Raw genomic sequence first — 23,740 nt, forward strand, 5'->3', positions numbered from 1 at the left:
GCCTGCGCACAACTATCTTCCGCGGGGCGCGGCCAATGTAGCGTCACATGATGTTCGCCTCACCCTCCCCCAAAACCACAGCCAACAAAACCCTCTCCCATTGGATCGTGCCACTAACCAATCGGAATGTGCTATGCTCCCCCCCGAACTTTTGGCGGGTAAACATCGATGTGTCTTTAAATGTGTATGACCAGTGACCCTTTGGTGCTTTCGTATGAATCGTTTCCAAAATCGAATAACAGGTGGTGCCAGGAATGGTATAACGCAGTTGTGGTCCGTATTGATGAAGTAGGTATCGTGAAAATGTCACAAACGAAATAAACTGGTCGTTTAATCGATTTATGATCCTTGTACGCTCGCCGACTGTGGATATGAGTCGGTGCCGGCCGGGGTCACGGCTACGAATGTCTCCAGCTTTTGTTTTGCACTGGTAGATATTTCCAACTAATGTTCCTCAACCGGCTGAGTTCAATAGGAGATTGATCAGAACCTCCACCCCATCATTGGTTGTTCAATCCACCAGAGGGGGTACCCTGGCTTCTGCACTCCGGCCGTGTGGTTTCTGCTTCGATCGTTTCCAACAGCAACTTGCGGGTTACATAAAATTGCCGCGAAAAATGTATCCAAATGCTTAGCAGGTACTTTACGAACGAAAATCGGACACAGAATGAGATATTAGGGCAGTATGCCAAGAACTAGGTAGAAGAAATAGATTTTAAGGAATGTCGTAAATAGAAAAAAGCTGGGAGGTTCCGAAGGTTAGGGGTGAAGGCACGGCCACTGATGATGGCATAGTTAAAACCTGGGATGCTCGAGTGGTTTAAGTTGGTTTCTGACTGTAGGTTGTTTGTTTTTATTGTCACATTTACTGGTGGAGTCTTGCCTCATTCCAATTATTATCTGGCCCATTTAAAGACTTCACAAGCCCACTTGTACTGTGTATTTTAGTTGGCACATAATAATATCAGAATAATACAAGAATTTAATGTTGGACAATTGGTGTATTATTGCTAATGCCAGTGAATATATAAAATGGTACAATAACGTGTTAAACAGTGGCTCGGGACTGAAGTAGTTTAAATAATATGTAATATTTAACGCCATTGAAAAAGCGATTATGGGAGCAAAAATGTAAAGTTTAAGAAAACCTTTGGAGAAGCATGTCAAATTTAATTTGGCACTAAATTGGAAAACAAGTAATCATAATCGCTGTATATAAAGGAGAATTGTAAATAGAAATATAAAATGCTGGACATACACAGCAGGGTAGATCTGGACTGAATAAAAGCAAATTACTGCAGATGCTGGAATCCAGCATCTGCAGTAATTTGCTTTTATCCAGTGTTTAACTCACTGCCACCTCTTCCAGGAATGCCTACCCTGGAGAAGTACTGCTCTTCTCTCCGACAGGATTTTTGTTTGTCTCTCTCCCTCTGTTCACCTTCACTGCTTTCCTTTTCTCTCTCAGCTTTGACAAAGGATCAGTTAGACTCGAAACGTCAGCTCTTTTCTCTGCTTACAGATGCTGCCAGACTTGCTGAGATTTTCCAGCATTTTGTCTTTTTTAGAACGAACTGAAACACAGTTAACTTATTGGATCAATGATCCTTCTAAAGTCCAGAGGTTTAAGAATAGATGTATAAGTTATGCTTACTGAGACAGCCATGAAATTTAACAAGACAGCCATAAACCTGTGACAATGCCTGGGATCTTAAGTGATCAGTTCAGAATGTCATTGAGCTGAATTAAACCACAAAAATCAGTTGTCAATTTCAGGGAGTTTAATAGTGGGTTTCATGTACTACACCTTTCTGGTGCTGTGGTCACGTTTTGGTGGACTGACAATAATGGAACTAGTTGCAACTTCCACCTGCACCATATTTAAACCCCAGCTGCACACCTGTTCAATCATTGCTAGGTGTGAATAGCACTTCCACAGTTGATTTTTTTGGGGGGTGGTTGTGATCACAGTTACCTAACACAAGCAATCAACAATTGTCTGATGGCTTACAGATTTTAAGAAACAGCAGTTTAGATATGATACATAAATTAATTAGACAAAGACAGTTAGGAATTGTTTACTGATAATAGAAGACAAAACAGACTGTTGGCATGGAACTGTAAATGAAAATTGTGAAAACAGCATCCTGCTTTGTATCTGAGTGTTAGGGAACTCTTCTCTAGGTCATTCTTTTCTTCTTTTAGTCCATCTCCCTTTTGGAGACAACAATTGAGCACCATCTGATGAGGAATGTCTTTACCGCAAGCATTTGCTAATATGCACTACATGAGGGAGGGAGCTTATGCTATGTCACTCAATTTCCTGAATCCTTTTGACCATCTTGTCAGATGACCATTGTCCCCTTGCCCACCTCCATTTGAAGGTTAGTTCCCATTTCTCCAAAGAGTCCAACCTTACTTTTGAAAACACTGCATTCATAAGAGGGTTGTATGGCACCTGATAAATCTAGTAGACTGTATATGGATGCATGTGGCACAAGCCACGTCATACAAATGCAGGAGATTTTAAATGCAGTAGGATTCATGAATACCTCCCATTCACTTGAGAAAGGCAGCACTGCATATAAGACCTTATTAGCAAATACTGGGTACTTGCAGTTCAGGGTGAGAGAAAATCAGCTATGTAGCCTTATGCAGTTTATGACTGTCTTTATGAATTCTGGCCTGCAAATCATACTTTTCACACTGCCTGTGTTGACATGGTCAAGATTGCTTGCAGTCAGGATTTGTGTCCCACATTGTTAGTTGTCACATGTGTTTAACATGGAGAATTCTATGATTGCAGACATCTCTAACTTGTTCTGTGTAAATACATGATTAATGTAATTGCCCCCGAAGAGCTTTGCATTGCTGAGAAGTTGAACCCATGGTTTTAGACTGAAAAACCTGTCTGATGGGAAACCAAGCCTAGTGGCAGCTATTTTTTTTAAAAAATTTCTAATGCACATTTACCATTTAGATGAAGTTGGAAAGCAATGCTGGTCAACTTCATAGAGTAAGTCATGCTTAGTCTGTTAACCTAGGTGACCAAGATATAAGGTCCCTCAAGAACCCCCCCGCCCCATCACATGTTCATGTTCCTTTCTCATTCCATATCAATTTTATCATTCTCATTTCTGCCCAACTCTTGCAAAGATTTTGCATATGTAAATGTATTGACATTGTCATACATCACACTAAATTAGGTGTACATTTTTGAAGATAAGAACTACTTTTTATACATTTTTTTAAGATAGCACTTTGATCACAACTACTCCCTAACTCTTTTCTCATGCTTGCTTTTCTTACCTCTGATTTATTTTCCATTTCGAAGTCTGGCGGTATGTCCTTGCAATTTGTGTTAGCAAGGAGTCTTTTAATATCTGTAAACGTTTCACCCCTTTGACTCGCTCCCTCCCTTTGTCAGTTTATTTGAGGGTAGTTGAAATCCCCATGATTATAATGTGTCTTTTTTTTCACGTATTTGCTCATATATTTCTTTCCACAATTTAATTGTCTGTGATGCGATCACCAAATTACCTTTCATATTCTTTGTAATCATTATGCATTCTCTTTATTTCTGTGCTAAGTATGCCTGTTTTTGCTGATGCTATTGTTGTTTTTGAATTATACAGCTACCCATCACCCTTCTTGTTTTAAAAAATTCTCAAGGTCAGGTTCGTAGGAGAGTAGTCTGACACAGAACAAACGACCAAGAGGCGAGACTGCTAGAATATGGGCATTTTATTCCCCGCAGTGTCGCACAACGGGTCTGGCTTATACTCACTCTACATGTTACAAAAACTGGGAGCCGTCAGTTCTCGTAGAGCGGTTGCCAACAACCCACGCTCGGCGGTTAAACGTAACCCCGGAGCAGACTCACCGAACTGGAGACTTTTCCAGCTGATATACTCCCTTCCAGATATAAACATTCATGTGAACAGCAGAGCAAGGCTAAAAAACACATTCCATTCTGGTTACATACAGATAAGAAGATTCACACGGGACTAAGCAACACCTCCATTCCGGTTAGATTCACACATGTATTGGGACATAATTTTTAACCGTTTCACCACATTCCACTGCTTGGAATTTTACACCACATTCCACTGCTTGGCCCAATACATGTGTTACATTATGCTTAATTCAGTTCAATTCGTTTCAGTTAATTTCAGTTCAGTCAATTCAGTGTAATTCAATTCAGCTCAGTTCAGGTCTGTTCAGTTCAATTCAATTGTGTTCAATTCAGTTCCGTCCATTTCAATTCAATTTAGCTCAGTTCCATTTTGTTCCGTTCAATTTGATTCACTTCAGTTCCACTCAGTTCAGTTCAGTTCAATCCCATTCAATTCTGTTAACTCCGCTTCAGCTTTTTGGACATGCCCACATCCTCCGCTGTACCCCAGGCAAGGGGTTCTTCGGCAGGACTGGGATCCTCTCTCAAACAAACTGCCACGTACATGCCCACATCCATGCCATCCCGGGACGGTCGGGACCTCCACAGTTTGTTCTTCTGGTTTCTTAGTCGTTTTCCAAAACATTGTTCTGTATCAAAATCTCTCCTCAATTGCGATTGACCCTGCTCGACTACGCCAAATGTTTTAAAAAATTCTCAAGGTCAGGTTCGTAGGAGAGTAGTCTGACACAGAACAAACGACCAAGAGGCGAGTCTGCTAGAATATGGGCATTTTATTCCCCGCAGTGTCGCACAACGGGTCTGGCTTATACTCACTCTACATGTTACAAAAACTGGGAGCCGTCAGTTCTCGTAGAGCGGTTGCCAACAACCCACGCTCGGCGGTTAAACGTAACCCCGGAGCAGACTCACCGAACTGGAGACTTTTCCAGCTGATATACTCCCTTCCAGATATAAACATTCATGTGAACAGCAGAGCAAGGCTAAAAAACACATTCCATTCTGGTTACATACAGATAAGAAGATTCACACGGGACTAAGCAACACCTCCATTCCGGTTAGATTCACACATGTATTGGGACATAATTTTTAACCGTTTCACCACATTCCACTGCTTGGAATTTTACACCACACTTCTTTATTCCCTGTCTTCGATATAACATTGTGCAGTATCTATCTTAACCTGTCTGCAGACCTGCCTATTATCCTTACTGGAACTTTGAATAAAATGTAGGTGTTTTGCAAAATGGTTACTTAATCAGCATTTGGTCTCCACATTGTAAAGACACCCATTGTTCATTGAATTGTACAGTGCTTTGCCTAACTATTCATTGTCTCACTAGACTGTTGTTTTGAGTCTTGAGCAGTGGAATGACGGTAGATGAATCGTTATGTTTTGCATTGGCTTTGAGTGCCCAGGCAACCTATCAGGGAGTGATGATTAAATCTGGATTTTTGGGGGAAATGATTCCTTTAAAAAGCTGGTGATCAGAGAAAATAATGTTGCAAGTGGAGGACATGGTTGAAGGTGATTCTTGAATGAAGATAAAGACACTGTCAACTTCATGGATTAGGATAAAGAATGGAGCAATAACATGGGAATTGGCCAACAGTCCTGTTTGCTGTGAGTGAGGCAAAAAGGATATTTTGGAAGCTTTGAAAAGTGATACCCTGAGAGTATTTGCAATGCAGGTGGAAATCTGGAAGATGGAACTGGAGTCTTTAGAAGTAGCTGGTTAATAAGAAATACAATTGCAGGAACTGATTGACTTGTAATAATAAATGACAATAGAAGAAGGAACAAAAAAATGCTAATGGAAAGGAAGATTCTTTGAACTACATAAGAATAAAAAAGGATAGAAGTTTGAAACTAAATTAATAAAATTCTCTCTAGCAAAGAATGAGACTAGACTCGAAGTGTCAACTCTTTCTCTTTCCACAGCTGCTGCCAGACATCTGTAGTTACTCTAGCATTTTCTGTTAATTTCAGATTTCCAGCACCTGCTGATGCTTTTATTATAATAAAATTCTTTGAACTTGAGCACAAACAGGGAGTAATACTATCACAGTTATCAACATAAAAAGAGATTCTACTAAAGATCCAAATAGAACTGGAACAAAGAATATTCAACATGAGTGTTGGGCAGTGTTGTGTTGACTTACATCTAAAAGATTCATCAACATTGGTTTAAATGTAAATAGTGAAATATGTGCAAGGCCCATACTGAAACTGCAACCTTCTGACTCAGAATCAAGAGTTTGATTAACTGATCTAAACAGCTCCTTTTTAATATACTCAAAGCACGTTTGAAAATTCGTAAGTAGTACAGAAGGTGCATTTACTTGACTGTTAATTGGGACAGTATTTTGCAACTGTTTTGTAGTCTCAGTACTTTACCACTATAAACAGCTGTTTATGCTGCAGCCAATTTTAGTATTGTAAAAACCTCAATAACCTGCCCTCAGTTCAAATGAATGATAAAGCACTTATAAGGACTAGATTGGACTTGATCATCGGTACTTTAACTTTTACTAATATTCAAATTACATGCCATGTATTTTAGCCTATGAGTACTTGTGAAAACTTTAATCCTTCAGAAATAAAAGCAGACCATGGGGATTCAAGGATTACTGCAGTTTGTTAAGGAAGCCTCAGAACCAATTCATATCAAGAAGTACAAAGGACAGACTGTGGCATTGGATATGTACTGCTGGCTGCACAAAGGAGCTTTTGCATGTGCTGATAAATTAGCACAAGGAGAACAGACTGATCAGTAAGTTCCTTCTTGCTGCTTTTTTAAACTCGTATTATGTTTACTTCACCATGAAATATTTACAGTAGAATTATTTTCTGCATTTTTTTAGTTTGTTTGATAAATCTTATTGGTTAAAACCACCCAATGCCATGTGATAAAATGACTAAAAATTGACTCTTGTCCATATGCAAATATGATTTCTAATTGGAGAAACCATTTGTAAATTATTTCCCCTTGAAATGCTAGTCATTCGAACTGCAAGGGAACAAAACTGTCATTTCAAGATTAATGATAAGGGGAGATATGGAATTTATAAACTATCAATTTAACAAAATGCCACGTTATTCTTATTTTAATAAATGTTGTTGAGAGGTAGATTCCTGAGTGCAATATCCTTAAACAGTCTTATTCTAGTTCGTAAATCTGTAACGCACAACTGTCTATATTTCATCAAATTGCCAATATTACCCAGATAAGCAATAACAATAACTGATTTTCCTCCTGTGAATTATTCTGTGTTGTACTTGACCATGGTATGCTTTACTTACAGCAATATCTGTTTTTATCAACTAACAGGCCAGACAGCATCCATATAGAGAGAAACAGTTAATGTTTTATGTCATTTTGATGAAAAGTCATCAATATGCTTTAAATTGCTTACAAATATATAGATGTATTTCATTTAAACAGCTTGATTTTTGGTTTATTTTGTGATTTTTTTTTTAATACTTCTAAATTTGTCTTTTGTTTCAGATATGTCAATTATTGTATGAAATTTGTTGAAATGTTGGACTCATTTGGAGTCAAGCCAATCTTAGTTTTTGATGGATGCACTTTACCTTCTAAAGAAGCAGTTGAAAAGGCTCGAAGATTGTAAGTCGTAAATGTCTACAATGAGTTTATGGTTCCTATGGTTTCGGAGATTTTCTTGGTGTGTTTACTAATGATAACTTAGAGAAAGTAAAGTGCTGGTTCATTGTTTTATTTAACATGCTGCATTAGCTAAATGTATAACTGGCTAAACATTTTTCATTTCTTACAAATAACGAAACTCTATTTATTAAAATGTTGTTATTATTTTCAATCAATGTACTATAGAAATAACTTAATATTCCTGAGGGCTAGATTATTGAGCAATAAATCTAGTTAAAGTTTTTTTTAGTGCCAGCTGCAACATGATGAGTTTCTTGCTCTCAGCAGTAATCTGCTGTTATATACTACTGTTCTAATTTGTGTCACTTATCTGTGCAGCTGTTCATGCATATGATTAAGACACATTTATGCTTTGGTTTTCTGCCTTACAGACGTAGGCAAGCAAACTTGCAGAAAGGAAAGCAGTACCTTCGCGAAGGGAAGACAAAAGAAGCTAGAGAGTGTTTTACCCGGTCTGTCAACATAACATCTGCCATGGCTTATGAAGTCATAAAAGCAAGTGATTACATGTTTACTTTCTGCTTCTGTAACTTGTGCATAGAACTCAGTTTGTAAGTTCAGATTTTTATTTCTATCCTCGTGATTTTTCTGGCCATTGTTTAGATCTTTCCAAAATACTTCTCAAATTCCCAGCTTTATATTACAAAGAATGTACATCACAGAAATTGGCTGCTCAGCCTAACTGGTCCATGTCCGTATTTGTGCGTCATTGCAAGCCTCTTCCCTCTCCAAACTAATTTTGATAGCATATTTCTCTAGTCCTTTCTCCCTCATGGGCATATCCAACTTTGCCTTGAAGGCATCTGTGTTCTTCACCATGATAGTATACCTGCTGCATGTGGTAGAACATTACACTTTTCATTGCTCTATGGGTCAAGACATTTCTCCTGATTTCATGACTGAATTTATTAAAACATCATAATTTTTTTTAGGAAGTCCATTCCATCCCCAAGTCTGACCTGCTGTTTGGGAAGATAATTGGTTTAAGATTTGGTAATGGAGAGGGAATCATCTCAGGTTTCCATTTCAGCTGTTGTCTTTTGGTTTTGCAATAGCATTTTATATTGTTATTGATTATGGATTGCAGTGCAAAGGAAATTAAATAAGACAATTTGTTTTAAAAGAAATAACAATTTTGTTCTTTTTTTTTGTACCAATACAGGCAGCAAGAATGAGGGGAATGGATTGTATTGTAGCACCTTATGAAGCAGATGCTCAATTGGCTTACTTAAATAAGATTGGCATTGCTCAAGCAGTTATTACAGAAGATTCAGATCTGTTGGCATTTGGATGTAAAAAGGTAAATAAGAAATGCCATAAGTTTTTTTTTGTTTCTTTCAAATGAATGCTTTTATTAATATAACTTTTTTTAAATTGAGGCGTAGATTGTTTGACAATGTTCCATGATGTCAGGTCACCAAAATTATTTTTTGAAGTAGAAAGATAGTTGGGTTGGTATTTTTTAGACAGAAATTTTCAGTTTTTTTTTAAACAAAATCCCTGCTCTTTCACCACTTTTTTGAGTATAATTCTTGTTTTTATGCAGAAACTTCCTCCTCTTCAACTGAGATTGGCTGTTTTAATACAAATATGGGATCGTGCATAGCACCTCCTGATAATTTTTTGTCAGATGGGGGATTAAACTGAGATGATTCATTTTAACCTGTTTCCTGAGTGAGACTGAAGAAGTTCTTTGCACTTTACAGTAGGGCAACTCCTACATTATACTAACTTGTGGTTAAATTAATTTGCAAAGGCCTGTAGCCACAAGCAGTGGAGGAGGACTTTCTTCATGTCAGTATTACAACTTAAATACTGGAGTTGAACAAATGGAAAATAGCTTGATATTTTCATTGCACTTTTAGGTTGTACTGAAAGTGGACAAGAATGGGAATGGCATAGAAATTGACAGAGCTCAGTTTGGCAGATGTAAACAGCTCGGCAACATATTCACTGAAGAGAAGTTCAGATATATGTGTATTTTATCGGGATGTGATTATTTGGCATCTATTCATGGAATTGGTTTAGCGAAAGCATGCAAGCTTCTAAGGATTGCAAACAATCCAGATATCATTACGGTGAGTTTTTGGACTTGTGCTTGTTATACACTTAAGTAACAATACCTACAAGAGAATGAGGAAGCATAAATTACTTAAGGAAAGTTGTCTTTAAGGTTTGTTAAGGCAGAATATTTATTGAAACTTGGACTGTATGACAAAAATAATGACCCTAGTCTAGTCCACTGACACCAACAGATGTGCCAGTAATCACCAAAGATCATTGTAATTCTGGAGGAGAATTTTTTTCTTAAAAATAACAAAATACAGTTCATGCACATTCTCTCGGGGCTTTTGCAGATGTTACAGCAGGAAGTCATGGAACTTCTTCCCCATTCTGCCTGATGGACAGGTTTGCATGGTTTAATGGTGTTTGTTGATATAAGGAGTTCAGTTTACTCTTATTTTGCTATTTTCAAAGTACAAAATAGTGAGAGTCTTCAACCTTTATCATTTCTTTTACTGAAGTTTTTTAATCTTTCGTGGGATGTGGGCATCACTGGCTAAGCCAGCAATAATTACCCTGGAGAAGGTGGTGGTGAGCTGCTTTCTTGAACTCCTGTGGTTGAGGCACCCATAGTTCTGTTATGAAGGGAATTCAAGGATTTTGATGTGGTGACAGTAAAGGACCTGCTATATGCTTCTAAGTCCAGGTGATGTGTGGCCTGGAGGGACAAGTGCAAGTGGTGGTGCTCCAATGCATCTGCTTCCCTTGACCTTCTAGCTACTAGTGGGCTCTGGTTTAGAAGGTGTAGTCTGAGGAAGCTTTGCAAATTACAGCTGTACATCTTGTGGATACCACTGTACATCAGTGGTGAAGAGAATGAATGTTGAAAGCAGTGGATGGGGTGCTAAACGAGTGTTGTTAGATCTGTACCCATACAAGTAAGTGGACAATATTCCATCTCACACCTGACTTGGGCCTTGCAGTTGATAAACCAGCATTGGGAGACAGGCGATGAGTAACTCACAGAAAAATTCCTAACTTCTGATGTGCTCTTTTAGACACCGTATTTATATGGCTGGCCTTGTTTAGTTTCTGGTCAATGGTAACCCTCAGGTTATTGTTAGTATAATGCCATTGAACATCAAAGGGTGAAGATTGGGTTCTATCCTGTTGGAGATGGTCTTTGCTTGGCATTTTTATGGTATGAATGTTATTTGCCACTTATTAAACCAAGTTAAGAGCAGTCACTCCTGCTTCACTTCAAGGAAGCGTGTTGGAGAGTATGCCAGGAGCAACTCAAGGCTTACCTTAAGATAAACAAGTCAACCTGCTGAAGCTACAATACAAGACTATGAGCATGTCAAGCAGCATGCAAAAGACTGGCTGAAGCAATCTCACAACCAACAAATCAGATCTAAGATTTGTAATCTTGCCACATCCAGTAGATAATTTATCAACTTTCTGGAAGAGGAAGCTCCTAAAATATCCCCATCTTCATTGATGGGGGAATTTAGCACATCAGTACAAAAGATAACACTGAAACATTTGCATCCATCTTCAGTCAAAAGTGCCAAATGAATGATCTATATCTGCCTCCTCCAGTGGTTCACAGAATCATAGGTGCCAGATGTCAACCAATTTGATTCACTTATCAAAGCATACCAAACACCTCCTTCACTATCCTATCTACTTGCAACTCCACTTTCAAGGACCTATACTCTAAGTTCTCTTTGTTCAGCAACACTCCCTAGGACCTTACCATTAAGTGTATAAGTCCGGCTTTCCCAAAATACAGCACCTCACATTTAACTAAATTAAACTCCATCTGCCACTTTTCAGCCCATTGGCCCATCTGATCACGATCCCATTGTAATCTGAAATAATCTTCTTCACTGTCCACTGCACCTCCAATTTTGGTGTCATCTGCAAACATACTAACGATACCTCTTATGCTTACATCCAAATCATTTATATAAGTGACGAAAAGTAGTGGACCCAGCACTGATCCTTGTGGCACTCCACTGGTCCCAGGCCTCCAGTCTGAAAAACAACCCTTCACCACCACCCTGCGTCTTCTGCCTTTGAGCCAATTCTGTATTCAAATGGCTAGTTCTCACTGTATTCCATGAGATCTAACCTTGCTAACCAGTCTCCTATGGGAACCTTGTCGAATGCCTTACTGAAGTCCATATTGACCATGTCCACCCTTCTACCCTCATCAATCCTCTTTGTTACTTCTTCAAAAAATTCAATCAAGTTTGTGAGGCATGATTTCCCACACACAAAGCCATGTTGACTATCCCTAATCAGTACTTGCCTTTCCAAATACATGTACATCCTGTCCCTCAAGATTCCCTCCAATAACTTGCCTACCACCGATGTCAGGCTCACTGGTTTATAGTTTCCTGGCTTGCCTTTACCACCCTTCTTAAACGGTGACAACACGTTAGCCAACTTCCAGTCTTCCGGCATCTCACCTGTGACTATCGATGATACAAATATCTTAGCAAGAGGCCCAGCAATCACTTCCCTAGCTTCCCATACAGTTCTAGGGTACACCTGATCAGGTCCTGGGGATTTATCCACCTTTACCCATTTCAAGACATTCAGCAATTCCTCCTCTGTAATATGGACATTTTGCAAAGTGTCAACATCTATTTCCCTACAGTCGATATCTTCCATGTCCTTTTCCACAGTAAATTCCAATGCAAAATACTCATTTAGTATCTCCCCTATCTCCTGCGGCTCCACACAAAGGCTGCCTTGCTGATCTTTGAGGGGCCCTATTTTCTCCCTAGTTACCCTTTTGTCCTTAATGCCTTTGTAAAAAAACCCTTTGGATTCTCCTTAACTCTATTTGCCAAAGCTATCTCATGTCCCCTTTTTGCCCTCCTGATTTCTCTCTTAAGTATACCCCTACTGCCTTTATACTCTTCTAAGTTGTGGTGCAGTAATCTTCCACCAGGATATCCAATCTAATTTATACCAACACTGATCTAACTTTAAATACTGGTTTGCATTGGCTTTTCCTTTGCTTGCTTTGTAATCTGAACTTGCGTTGACCTTTTCATTGGTTGCTTTGACATCTGGACACTAAAAGTGACAAGTTTATGATTACTTCCAAGTACTTTTTCACAAAGTTTCCTTGTGTTCATTCAATTTAATTTATCATGTAATACATGTTGTTTTTAATCTAATGTTTGGAATTTGTTTGCCTGTCTAGTTGCACAACAAATTTAAATAATTTTGCTAATATGTGTAGCTTTTTTTTTTAATCTATTGCACTCTCGAAAATGACAAGGCTTTCTTTCAGTAAAGGTGGGAAATAACAGTAGCGTTCATAACGCCTTTCCATCTGTATCAATAAAATTAATCTTCAGCTCTACTGTTAAATTCAGTTAGAGTTTATTTATGGGTACAATTTTCTGGACAATTTTGGTTCTCAAAATTAATTCTAAAAAATAATACCTGTTTCAATTAAGGGTTATGGTGAGCAGGTGGGTAAGTGGACTGAGTCCACAAAAAGATCAGCCATGATTTTATTGAATGGCAAAGCAGGGTCAAAGGGCCAGATGGCCTACTCCTGCTCCAATTTCTTATGTTTTTATGTTATGTTCTTGTGTTTCTCCCATGCATTCTTTCCATCACAGGTTATTAAGAAAATGGGGCAATATCTGAAGACAAACCTGACTGTTACAGAAGAATATATAGATGGATTCATTCGGGCAAATAACACATTTCTATACCAATTGGTGTTTGATCCATTGAAACGGAAACTTGTTCCTTTAAATGCTTACTCAGATGATGTTGATCCAGAAGTACTTGACTATGCTGGGCGGTATCCTTTGCATATATCTGTATTTGTTCTAGTTCCCTCACTTATTAATTAGTGAACCAGTTTTTTCAAAAACAGTTTGTCTCACTTTAAAAACTATCATACAAACATAGGGAGAGGGCATGAAAATACCAAAGGAAAACAAGGGTTGCTCAAAGACACAACTGAAATTAGCAGGTTAAGTCTTTCTGCAGCTGATGGAATGTGGGTTTGTCTGCGTCATTTGGCCAATGGGCTGCACAAGGTCTATCTCATTGAGGGATTATGCAGTTCAACCAGGAAGTTTTGCCCAACTATCTCTCTTTTTGGCAGTGCAGAGCTTCCTTGCAGTATTAAATAATCAAATTTAAAATTTTTAAATTTACAGTTGACATATAGTAGGAGAATTTATTCACAAACGTTTGCATGGAACAATTTGCTTTTGTTGACTTTGATCCATTGTGAAGTAACTTAATCAATGATTGCCATTTGCAGAGTGCTGCAGCTGCTTGTGGATGTGGTGAAAATAATTTATAGTGTTGCACATAATGTCACACAACTTGTGTTCAAGGTAAAGACCTAAGTCTTGCACTTATTGCACAAAAATCTCTGTTAGCCTAGAAATAAACTAACAGGGTTTAATTTGCCTCACTCTCCATGTTTGTGATTTTAACTTCTCTCCATCAAAGTTTGCAGTGAAAGTGAAGGCAATTTTTCAGCAAAAATAATTAATCCATCTTAATTTGCTGCTGACAAGCTACTTCATAAAAGGAATGCAGTGCAATTCCAAATGTCAAACTCAATTTATTCAAATCTGCTGAACTGGCGATTTTGATGGGGTGGGAGAATAGAGCAGAGATGTTGATCCAGAAACACTTCATTATGCTGGGCAGTATGCTTTACATAAGTTTGTATTTGTTCTAGTTCCCTTACTTATTAATTAGCGTAACCAGTATTTTTTTTTTACAGTTTGTTTGTATAATCCAATTTCTGTGTTGGGAAAATTGTCCCTAATTTAGCTAGGGGTGGAGCATAGACAAATATTTTGTTAAGCAAATGTTCCTACCTCAGATTTAAAGTTAAGGACTGGTCCTGCATCCATTGCCATTTGTGGAAGAGTGTTCCAAACCTCTACCACACTTTGTGTGTAGGAATGCTTTCTAACATCTCTCCTGACAATCTGGCCCTAATATTTAAACAATGCCTAGTTCTGGAATAGTAGAAAGTGAGGACTGCAGATGCTGGAGACCAGAGTGAGAGTATGATGCTGGAAAACACAGCAGGTCAGGCAGCATCCGAGGAGCAGGAGAATCGACGTTTCGGGCATAAGCCCTTCATCAGAAATGAAGGTTCATTCCTGATGACAGCCTTCTACCCGAAACATCGATTCTCCTGCTCCTCAGATGCTGCCTGACCTGCTGTGCTTTTCCAGCACCCCTCTCTAGTTCTGGAATATCCAAGCAGTGGCAATAGTTTATATACCCTATCTTTTCCTGTTATTGTCTTTAAGGTGTTAATCAGATCATCCCCAAACCTTCTAAATTTAGAGAAAACAGCCGTAATTTGTATAATCTCTCATAGTGTAATCCCTGAAGTCCAGGTCCATTCTTGTAAACCAATGTTATACTCCCTCAAAGACATTACATGGACATCTGGTATTGCTCACTTACCTCTGCTGTTGTCAGAGGTCCACTTATCCTTGAGCTCACAGAAATTTGGTGGTGGCTTGGGTGTTTAACGGACATTGCATATGTGTCCTGAGCCACCCAATACCCCTGTTAAGGTTTTCCTGCAGTCTTTTGTTTTGGGGGTCAAGGTTAACTGTTGAGAGGCACTTTATGCCGAATAGAAAGAGCCAGAACTAAAATCTGAGAGGAAGACAGAGGAGGAGGCATTTATTTTCTGGTGGTAATGACTCTGGAAATCTTTTATCACAGAAAGCTGTCCAGACTGAGTCATAAAGAACATTGAAGGCGGAGATAGACATTTTAAATTAGCATAGGGAAAAGACAGGAACGTGGAGTTGAGTATTATCAATTCCTCCACAGTCTCATTGAAATGATGGGCTGAATGGCCTACTTCTCCTACATCCTATGGGAATAGCCTATTTATGTAAATCAAATATGCCTCAATACTATACTTTACTATATTATCTGTTGATTTTAATGAAAGACTATTTTTGTTTTGTACCATTCATTGTGCATTTTATTTGTGTGTCCTTTTATTTGGGAGCTCAAGTAAGTTTACTTATTGGGCATTGTTGGATAAACAATATTGTATTGTGGTTTAGATTGGTCTTCTTCCCATTGATGGTTTGTTGTTAATATTTTGCACCTTAACCCAGCTACTCGCAGTCATTTTGGTGATGAGAAGGCTCTTCATATAGCTCTTGGAAATATAGATGTCAGAACATTGGAGACCAGAGATAATTATAACCCATGTAGTTTCCAGGTAATGTGCAACTGATGTAATGATTTCAAGTTGCATATGTCAATTTTAACAATTTCTACAAAGTCAACTATTATGTTGTTTACAGTCTAATGTATTATATATGATATCCTTCATAATTCTCTCACGAGTAAAAGGGAAACATTGTGCAAAGTAACTAAGACAAAATGCCTAGTTTAATTAGCTCCTATGCCTTCTCCTCTCTACCTCCCCATACAAATATCAAAGGTCTTTTGGACTTCCTTTGCCAAGTATACTTTTTTGCAAAAGCTGTTTTGGGATAGTTATAGATAATCCCAAAAGCTAGAGCTTGAGACTATTAGAGATGCTAATTCATAAATGCCCATGCCAAGAAAAAGGTTGTCAAGTACATTGCAGTGGCTAGCCAATGTTGAAATTCTCAGTTCAGGTGCATTCAAATTAAGCTTCTAAAGTGAATTTTGTTTTTGATCTGGAATGTATTTAAAATGACCATTAATGAAATTCTGTCCCTTTAATCAAACACTTTTTCTTATAGATCTGGGTTTCAGTCATTTTAGTTTATGCTGTTAAAGATTACATATCTTTAACTTGAAGTAGATGGATCTGTGTATGCTATTTTCATTTTAGCCAATATTTCTTTCTAAAGCACCCTTATAGCAACAGGTTGTCTCATTGCTGTTTGAGATTTTGATAACAAATTTTATTAAGAAGTTATGATGGCAATAATTGCACTTCCAAGAATTTTGAAGTTGGTAGTGGGATACTTCGAGGGTGTCCTATTGTCATGAAATGCACATTATAATCCCTCCTTTGTAAAACAAACAATTAGATATGACATTTTGTTCTCAGACTCCAGCGAAAATTACTCTTGGGAAAAATGACAAAGCAGTGACGAAGCAGGAACTGCCACATATGCTTAGTATATGGAGTAAAGAGTACAGAACATGTGAAAATCAACTTTCAGTCCCAAAGGCACAAATATCACCAGAAAGACCCTGCACTCGGGGTAAAGAGAAAATTATCAACATCAAAAGATTAAAACTTTCCAATAGAGAGATGATGGCTAAAAGATCAAGAGAAGGTAACAAAGATTTGACTTGTTTCTTTTCCATTTGTAGTAGTATGTAAGAATTTGGATTCAATAATAAAGCTCAGCAGGAAAGATCTTATCAAGAAATAAACATATTGGTTAAAAGGGCAATCAGTGGAGGGTAAACTGGCAATCTGTATTGGACAATAAAGATTGGTGCTTTTCATTAATCATATGGTTTCAATATATAAGTTCCACATCTGTCAGGACTGTCTTTCCTGTGGATCCTGAGATCTCTGGAGACTTTTCAAATTTCTTGATTCTAGCCTGTGAGCCAACCTAGCTCTAACCGACTTGCACATTCCTTTGCAGCTTTTAGACTTCAACTCTAGTGACTCCTGTTTCACTTTTCAATGGATCAATAATATCTGACGAGCTCTAAATCGTCTCCTAAAATATCTGTTTACTCGGGACCAAAGCTCACATTGTCCCTCATCCTTCTGAATGATTTTATTGATGTTGTTGGAAACCTGACTCTCAGTTGATGATAGCTAGCCCCTGATGAAACTGCTCTTGGCCAAATCACTGGAGTGATGTCATTGACCCTTATCACTCGATAACACTGGGTGTCTCCAGCCACTCCTCTGCCACATTCTCCTCTTTTGAGCAGCTTTGGTTATTCCACCTTACTCACATTTAAAATTACATCTTCACACTGAGCTCCTCACTCAGGAGAAGACAGTGTAGATTACACTATTTCTGGGGATTCTCTAATAAGGGGGCATCGTCTGAGAATTAGGGCCAAACGATTTCGTAGAAATGTTAGGAGGCATTCCTACACACAAGGCATGGTAGAGATTTGGAGCTCTCTTTAACAAATAAACATGGATACAGGATCAGCTATTTATTTTAAATCTGAGATAGATAAATTTTTGTTAAGCAAAAATATTAAGGGATATGGGCCAAAGGCAGGCAAATGTAGATAAATCAGCCATGGTCTCATTGAATGGTGGAACAGGCTCAAGGGGCTGAATAGTCTACTCCTGTTCCTATGAGATATGCTGCTGGAAGATAGCATATGCTCTGAATGACACTTCATCCTTAATTTCAATTTCCACCAGAACTTGGTTTGCTATTTTGTCTGGTCTCTCTAAGCCTATTGTCCTAATTATGAAGACATCTTGGCACATTTCCCTGGATCCTTGATTACTAACTTTCCCTCATATCATCTTATTTTCTATTTGACTTAGCAGAGACACTTTCTCCAGAGTTATTATCAGCTGCAGTTCCAATACACAGTCGTGTAACCCTGTTCACCCTCTATTCACCCCAATACTTCTGTAGCTGTTGATTTTTAACTATCTCTTGCCTTAGCCACCAGAAAAGCATCTTGTTTGTTCCTCGGAACAATCTAAATTTTTTGCAGTCTCAAGGAACATTGCAGTGAATATCTGATGTAACTATCATCATTGATTACAGACCACATCAAGCATCATTGGTCCTTGTTCTGGTTTGTGAAAAGCTATTACAGGATCAATCTTGGAAAGCAAAGTATATTCAGGGCAGCAGGGTGGGTGAGTGGAATGCTTTCCTCTGAAATTGAAATTTCTGACCTCAAGACTTTAATTGCTTATGTGATAATGCAATGAAATGGGTTTTTCTACAAGTCAAGTTCACTGTTCCCTGATCAGGAAGATTTCTAAGATGAAGCACTGTTATGTTGACATGGCTACAGTAGTATAATATTCCATTGATAGTAACTGAAGAAATCAGTCACATGCTTGTATAACATGTTGAATTCGGGGGGGGGGGGACGATCTAAGATGGCCACGATCTGAGAAGATCACACTGCAGAGCTTCGCATCGCAGCAGGAGCAGGACGGTCCTTTAACCCACCCAACCCAGGTCATCAGGATTTCTTGGGGCATTGGAAAGATTGTGGAGCCCCAAGAAACATTTAAAAATTGACTTAACTGTATTTTCAGCTGTCCAGAAATGCCTAAAAAGGGAGGAGGAGCATCCGAGGCCGGGTCTGCAGCTCACCCTGCAGCAGCCTCTGAGCCGATTATTCTCCAGGACCTGGTGAACCAGCTCTCGAAATCTCAGGAGGTGCTGGGGAAACAGATTGAAGAGAAGCTGGCTCCAGTCTCTCTCATGCTGCAGAAGCATGAGCAGCAGCTGGGAGACCTGGGGAAGAGGACGGGTGAGATGGAGCACAGGGTCACAGTGGTGGAAGCTGATGCCAGTTCATTCAAGGATAAGATCCAAGCCCTGGAGACGCAGGTTCGTAATTTGCGTGACCAAGTGGATGATCTTGAAAACAGGGGCAGGAGAAAAAACATTCGGATCATCGGTCTGCCTGAGGGTAGGGAAGTTGAGCAGCCTGCGGAATTTGTTGAAGATTGGCTTCTGAAATTCCTTGACTTGGAGACTGGCATGAGAGGATTGAAGATAGAGAGGGCTCACCGGGTCGCAGCGCAGAGGTCGGGTCTGGGTCAACGCTCTGGTCCTTTCCTGGTGCGGTTCCATCATTACTGGGATAAGGAGAGAGTCATGGAGGCTTCCAGACTCCAGGGGAAGGATCCGAACGCCCTAATTTACAAGGGGTCTAAGATCATGTTTTTTCAGGACTTTTCAGCAGTGGTGATCCAGAAATGAAAATCGTATGATGGTGTCAAGAGAAGACTGAAGGAGCTTGGGATTCAGTACTCCCTGATATATCCAGCAGTCCTTCGGATCACCTTAGATGGATCCATGCATCTCTTTGACAGATCGGAGAAGGCAAGAGACTTTGTGGACAAACTAACCTAATTTAAACAATTGTAGTATGTATAAATATTGTTGCTTGGTATGTGTTTATCATTCTGTAAAAGAAATGGAGGAAATCCGTTGGAGCTCTGTATTTTCCCCCCTTTTTTTCTCTCTATTGATAATAATTTGGTTCAAACTATGTCTGGCAGTGTATAAGATGTACATTTTAAATTTCTAAGTTAGGACATACCAAAGGATGGGTGGGGTATTTATTCCCCTTTTTTTTATAAAATAATGTTTTTTTATTCATATTGATATTCTATGGGGTGTTTATTCTTTTTAGCTTGTGCTTGCGATGCGGCTCTAGCTGGAGAAGATGGGTAAAGGTTCTCTATAGTGTACCTATCAAGGCGGTCATTACCAACGGGGTACAATCAAGCAATTTTAATATTTCTAGGGGCAGCCAGCAGGGCTGTCCCCTTTCGCCATTACTTTTTACGTTGGTAATTGAACCGTTTGCAGAGGCCATTTGTGGGGATCTCAATATATCAGCTCCAAAAGTGGGGTCAAAATTACATAAGATCTCGGTGTATGCAGACGATGTTCTAATTTTCTTGATAAATCCAGCAGTTTCAGTGCCTTGCCTGATACAATGCATTCACGTGTTTGGTGCTTTTTCAGGGTATAAGATTAATTTTGCTAAATCAGAGGCTATGCCTATGGGTGGTCTTACGAAAGAGTTGGCTCTTGAGAGTGACTATAGATTCCCATTTAGGTGGTCACAGGGGGGTTTTGTGTATTTGGGCATATTCATTACTCCAGTTCTGGATTGGCTGTTCAAAGCCAATTTTACTCAATTATTTGAAAAACTTAAACAAGATCTCCAAAGATGGGAGGCACTTCCAGTCTCATGGTTGGGTCGGACAGCAATTATTAAGATGAATATTCTCCCTCGTTTGCTATACCCTATATGGATGCTCCCCCTGATTTTCAATAAACAAACACTCAGGAGACTGAACGGTTGGTTCAGCTCCTTTATCTGGCACCATAAACGGCCCCTCATTAAATTAGCCAAACTGCAGTTGCCTCACAGATTGGGAGGAGTACTCCTTCCAGACATTAAAAATTACCAATTAAGCTCGCTTTTGACCTACGTGAGTGATTGGGTTTGTGGGGACCCTCTTTCAATATGGCGAGATATCGAAGTCTCCCAGGCAAGGTGTCCCCTTACCAGTTTGCTGTTTTTGGACAAGGTGAGGACAGTTAGGGAATATTGCCATAACCCAACAGTCATCAATACTGTTAAAGCATGGAGGGCAAATCGGCAGAGGAGAGGTAATATTGGCAAAACATCTTTGTTTACACCTTTAGTGGGTATGCCGGGTTTTCAATCGGGTATGATAGATTCAGGATTTAAACGTTGGGCAGCTAGGGGTGTATCTTGCATGGGTGATTTATTTGAGGGAGAAGTAATGATGTCCTTCGATCAGTTAGTACGGAAGTACGATTTACCTAATAGAGACCTCTTTCGTTTTTTTCAAGTTAGGGATTTTATTTAAAAAAAGACCACACTTTTGACTGATCCCTGCAAATCTGACATAGAAAGAGGGGTACTAAGGGCTAAGAGTACACTCTGTCAGTACTCTATATCACCAATTGGGGGGTGCCACCTCAGATGAGTCTGATCGACTCTGCAAGATGTGGGCAAGAGAGCTGGGTGTTGAAGTTTCTTCAGAGGCATGGGAGGATATTTGGGAGAATGCAAGGAAGATATCAATTTGCAATAGGACCCATGCTTTACAGCTGAAGGTTCTCCACAGGGTCCACTTAGCCCCAGACTGTTTGTCAAAATTTAAACCAGTGGTATCTTCATGCCCCAAGTGCAAGGTCTGTATGGGTACTCTTACCCATTGCCTTTGGTCTTGTGACGGGCTTCAAATATATTGGAGCGCTGTGGCAGGCGCAATGGAGAGGATTTTATGTGTAGGGGTGGAGAAGAGCCTTATTTCTCTCCTTTTGGGCCTACCCATTGTATTTCCTGCAGACGCGCATAAGAAAAAACTTTTCAATATTCTTACGTTCTGTGCAAGGAAGAATATTTTGCTAGGTTGGTAATCCGAAAACCCCCCCCCCAGGCCTGTCGGGTTGGCGGAAGATTGTTAGAGCGCATATTCCCCTGGATTTTCTCACAAATATGGTACACCACAAAACTGAGAATTTTTACATGACATGGCAACCCTTTTTGAAATACCTGGACACAGATTAATCTGCCACACTAACAAGGGCTTTTATATAGCTGTAACGATTGTGTTTCATGAGTCCAATATCCAGGGAGGAGGAACTGTGAATGTATGAGTGTTTTGTTTGGCTGGGCTGAGTTCTTACTATTTATTTGTTTGTTGTTAGGTATTTATTTATTTAGTTAAACAGCTAGTTTAGGTTTTTAATTTTATACTTCTCTACATTCGTATAGGAGGGTGGGTTGGGGAATTTTTTTTATTATTTGGGTTTAGTTTTGTACTATTTTTGTACTGTTTTGAATTGCATTGTTTTGTATTTGTTGTAATATTTAAAAATCTATTTTTTCTTAATAAAAATATATTATAAAAAAAAGGCTGATTTCCACTTACTGTTTATTCAATTTAAATGCACAATCTAGGTGTGTTTATTGAAATCTAAATATATACTAATATTGTCTTAAAGGTGGTTTTGTTTTTGCTCATCAGATGAAGGCATTTCGGATGGAGATTTGTTAAGTCAGTACTCCTTTCCAAGTAGCAAAAAACAAATTATTGAAAAGTGCCTATCTCCACAATCTCCTTCAGAAGAGGAGGAATCCTCATCAGTGGGCCACTCAGTCAAGGATGAAAATCCAAGGCCTCATCACAAGATACGGAATCGGTTTGCTACCATTTTGCAAAAGAGAAATCAGGATTCAGGTGCCATTGTTGTTCCTGGAACCAGAAGCAGGTAAAGTGATTGTTTTCATTGAAAACTGTTTTGGTGTCACTAATGCAGAACCAGTCTGATCTTTATGTAGTCAATGCATTGTCCTGAGAGCAGTTCTGTTACAAATATCTTGCAAGTGCAGGTATCTCCCGCTATCCAAAAGTGGAGCGTCCCGATGAAACCTTTCATAAGCCGAAATGGCATAAAGCAAAGAAGCATTAATTTATATGGGAAAAACTTTGTCGTTTTTCATAAAAGTCTTCGGATTCACAAAAAACAGGTATTAATGTAGGTCTTCTAAAAGCCAAGTGGTGTAAAGCGCACATTCGAAAAGCGGGGGATACCTGTACATTATTCAGAAGTGTGCTTTAGGGCAAGGAAGAATACTGGTCTGTTTTTTTTCTTCAGTGCAGACATCCTCTTTGTGCAATGTTATCTTTGGATGCCACTTAACTCTGCATTTGATTTTTCTTCCATTTTTTTTTTGTAGGTTCTTCTGTAGTCCCAAAGAAGCTTGTGTTGTATCTGATCAAAAAACTGGAACCAAAGCATTACCTGATGCAACAGGAAAATGCAAGGATTTTAACTCGATTAGTTTTTTTAATAGTGAGGAAAATAACACCTTTACAAATATAAAGAAAAATGAATGTGAGCAATATGAACAGTCCCCTGAACTTTTGAACACTAGTCCTAATGTCAATACAACTCCCTCAGATTTGAATTCAGTGGCCAGAAGACGTTTAAGTGCTTTCAGTTGGTCTGGAGGTCTGGAAGAAAAATCGAGGATGCCCAATCCTGCTGCTGATTTATCTGTATTGCAGCAATTCTGCAGAAAGGTGGGATCTTCACCTGTAAGTGGATATAATGAGAGCAAAGTACAAAACAATCAGAGTGCAATCCAGAACAAGCCAAGCCTGCTAGAACGATGTGAGGAATCCTTAGATGAAAACTCTGAAATGATGGCCTCTCCACAATCTCCTCTTGGTGTTAGTTCTTCTCTGGACAGTTCTTGCAGTGGTTTTGATTCCTTGGGCTCTTCTCAAAAGTCGAGGAATTCTGATTTGGATGTAAGATGCCTTATGCTTACTTTAGACTATGAATTTTATTGAAGTAAGAAATTGCGTCAGTTTGTTTACTAATGCACTTATCATTGTTCC

At 39.0% G+C, this 23,740-nt stretch overlaps 1 protein-coding gene across 5 annotated transcripts in view; it reads left to right on the forward strand.

Annotated features, from left to right (window-relative positions):
* The window catches only part of exo1 (exonuclease 1), a 90,351-nt gene that overhangs the window by 61,545 nt on the left and 5,066 nt on the right, over nucleotides 1-23,740 (forward strand). For 3 of the 5 annotated variants that reach the window (XR_015758368.1, XM_087991211.1, XM_087991212.1), the window contains 10 exons: nucleotides 6,515-6,690; nucleotides 7,426-7,545; nucleotides 7,977-8,104; nucleotides 8,772-8,905; nucleotides 9,471-9,683; nucleotides 13,260-13,447; nucleotides 15,778-15,874; nucleotides 16,703-16,934; nucleotides 22,361-22,604; nucleotides 23,074-23,650. Coding sequence is in view for 4 of the 5 variants with exons in the window: in XM_087991211.1 (XP_087847337.1) it covers nucleotides 6,530-6,690; nucleotides 7,426-7,545; nucleotides 7,977-8,104; nucleotides 8,772-8,905; nucleotides 9,471-9,683; nucleotides 13,260-13,447; nucleotides 15,778-15,874; nucleotides 16,703-16,934; nucleotides 22,361-22,604; nucleotides 23,074-23,650 (2,094 nt within the window). In the remaining variant the exon portion in view is untranslated. Of the gene's footprint in view, nucleotides 1-25; nucleotides 289-318; nucleotides 639-6,514; nucleotides 6,691-7,425; nucleotides 7,546-7,976; nucleotides 8,105-8,771; nucleotides 8,906-9,470; nucleotides 9,684-13,259; nucleotides 13,448-15,777; nucleotides 15,875-16,702; nucleotides 16,935-22,360; nucleotides 22,605-23,073; nucleotides 23,651-23,740 lie in introns of those variants that run through there. The other 2 variants (XM_087991213.1, XM_087991214.1) reach the window with 2 other exon arrangements.

This window comes from Chiloscyllium plagiosum, unplaced genomic scaffold, assembly GCF_037043375.1.
Source record: "Chiloscyllium plagiosum isolate Xiang-an unplaced genomic scaffold, Cpla_swu_hap1 HiC_scaffold_10, whole genome shotgun sequence".
Taxonomy (NCBI): Eukaryota; Metazoa; Chordata; class Chondrichthyes; order Orectolobiformes; family Hemiscylliidae; genus Chiloscyllium; species Chiloscyllium plagiosum.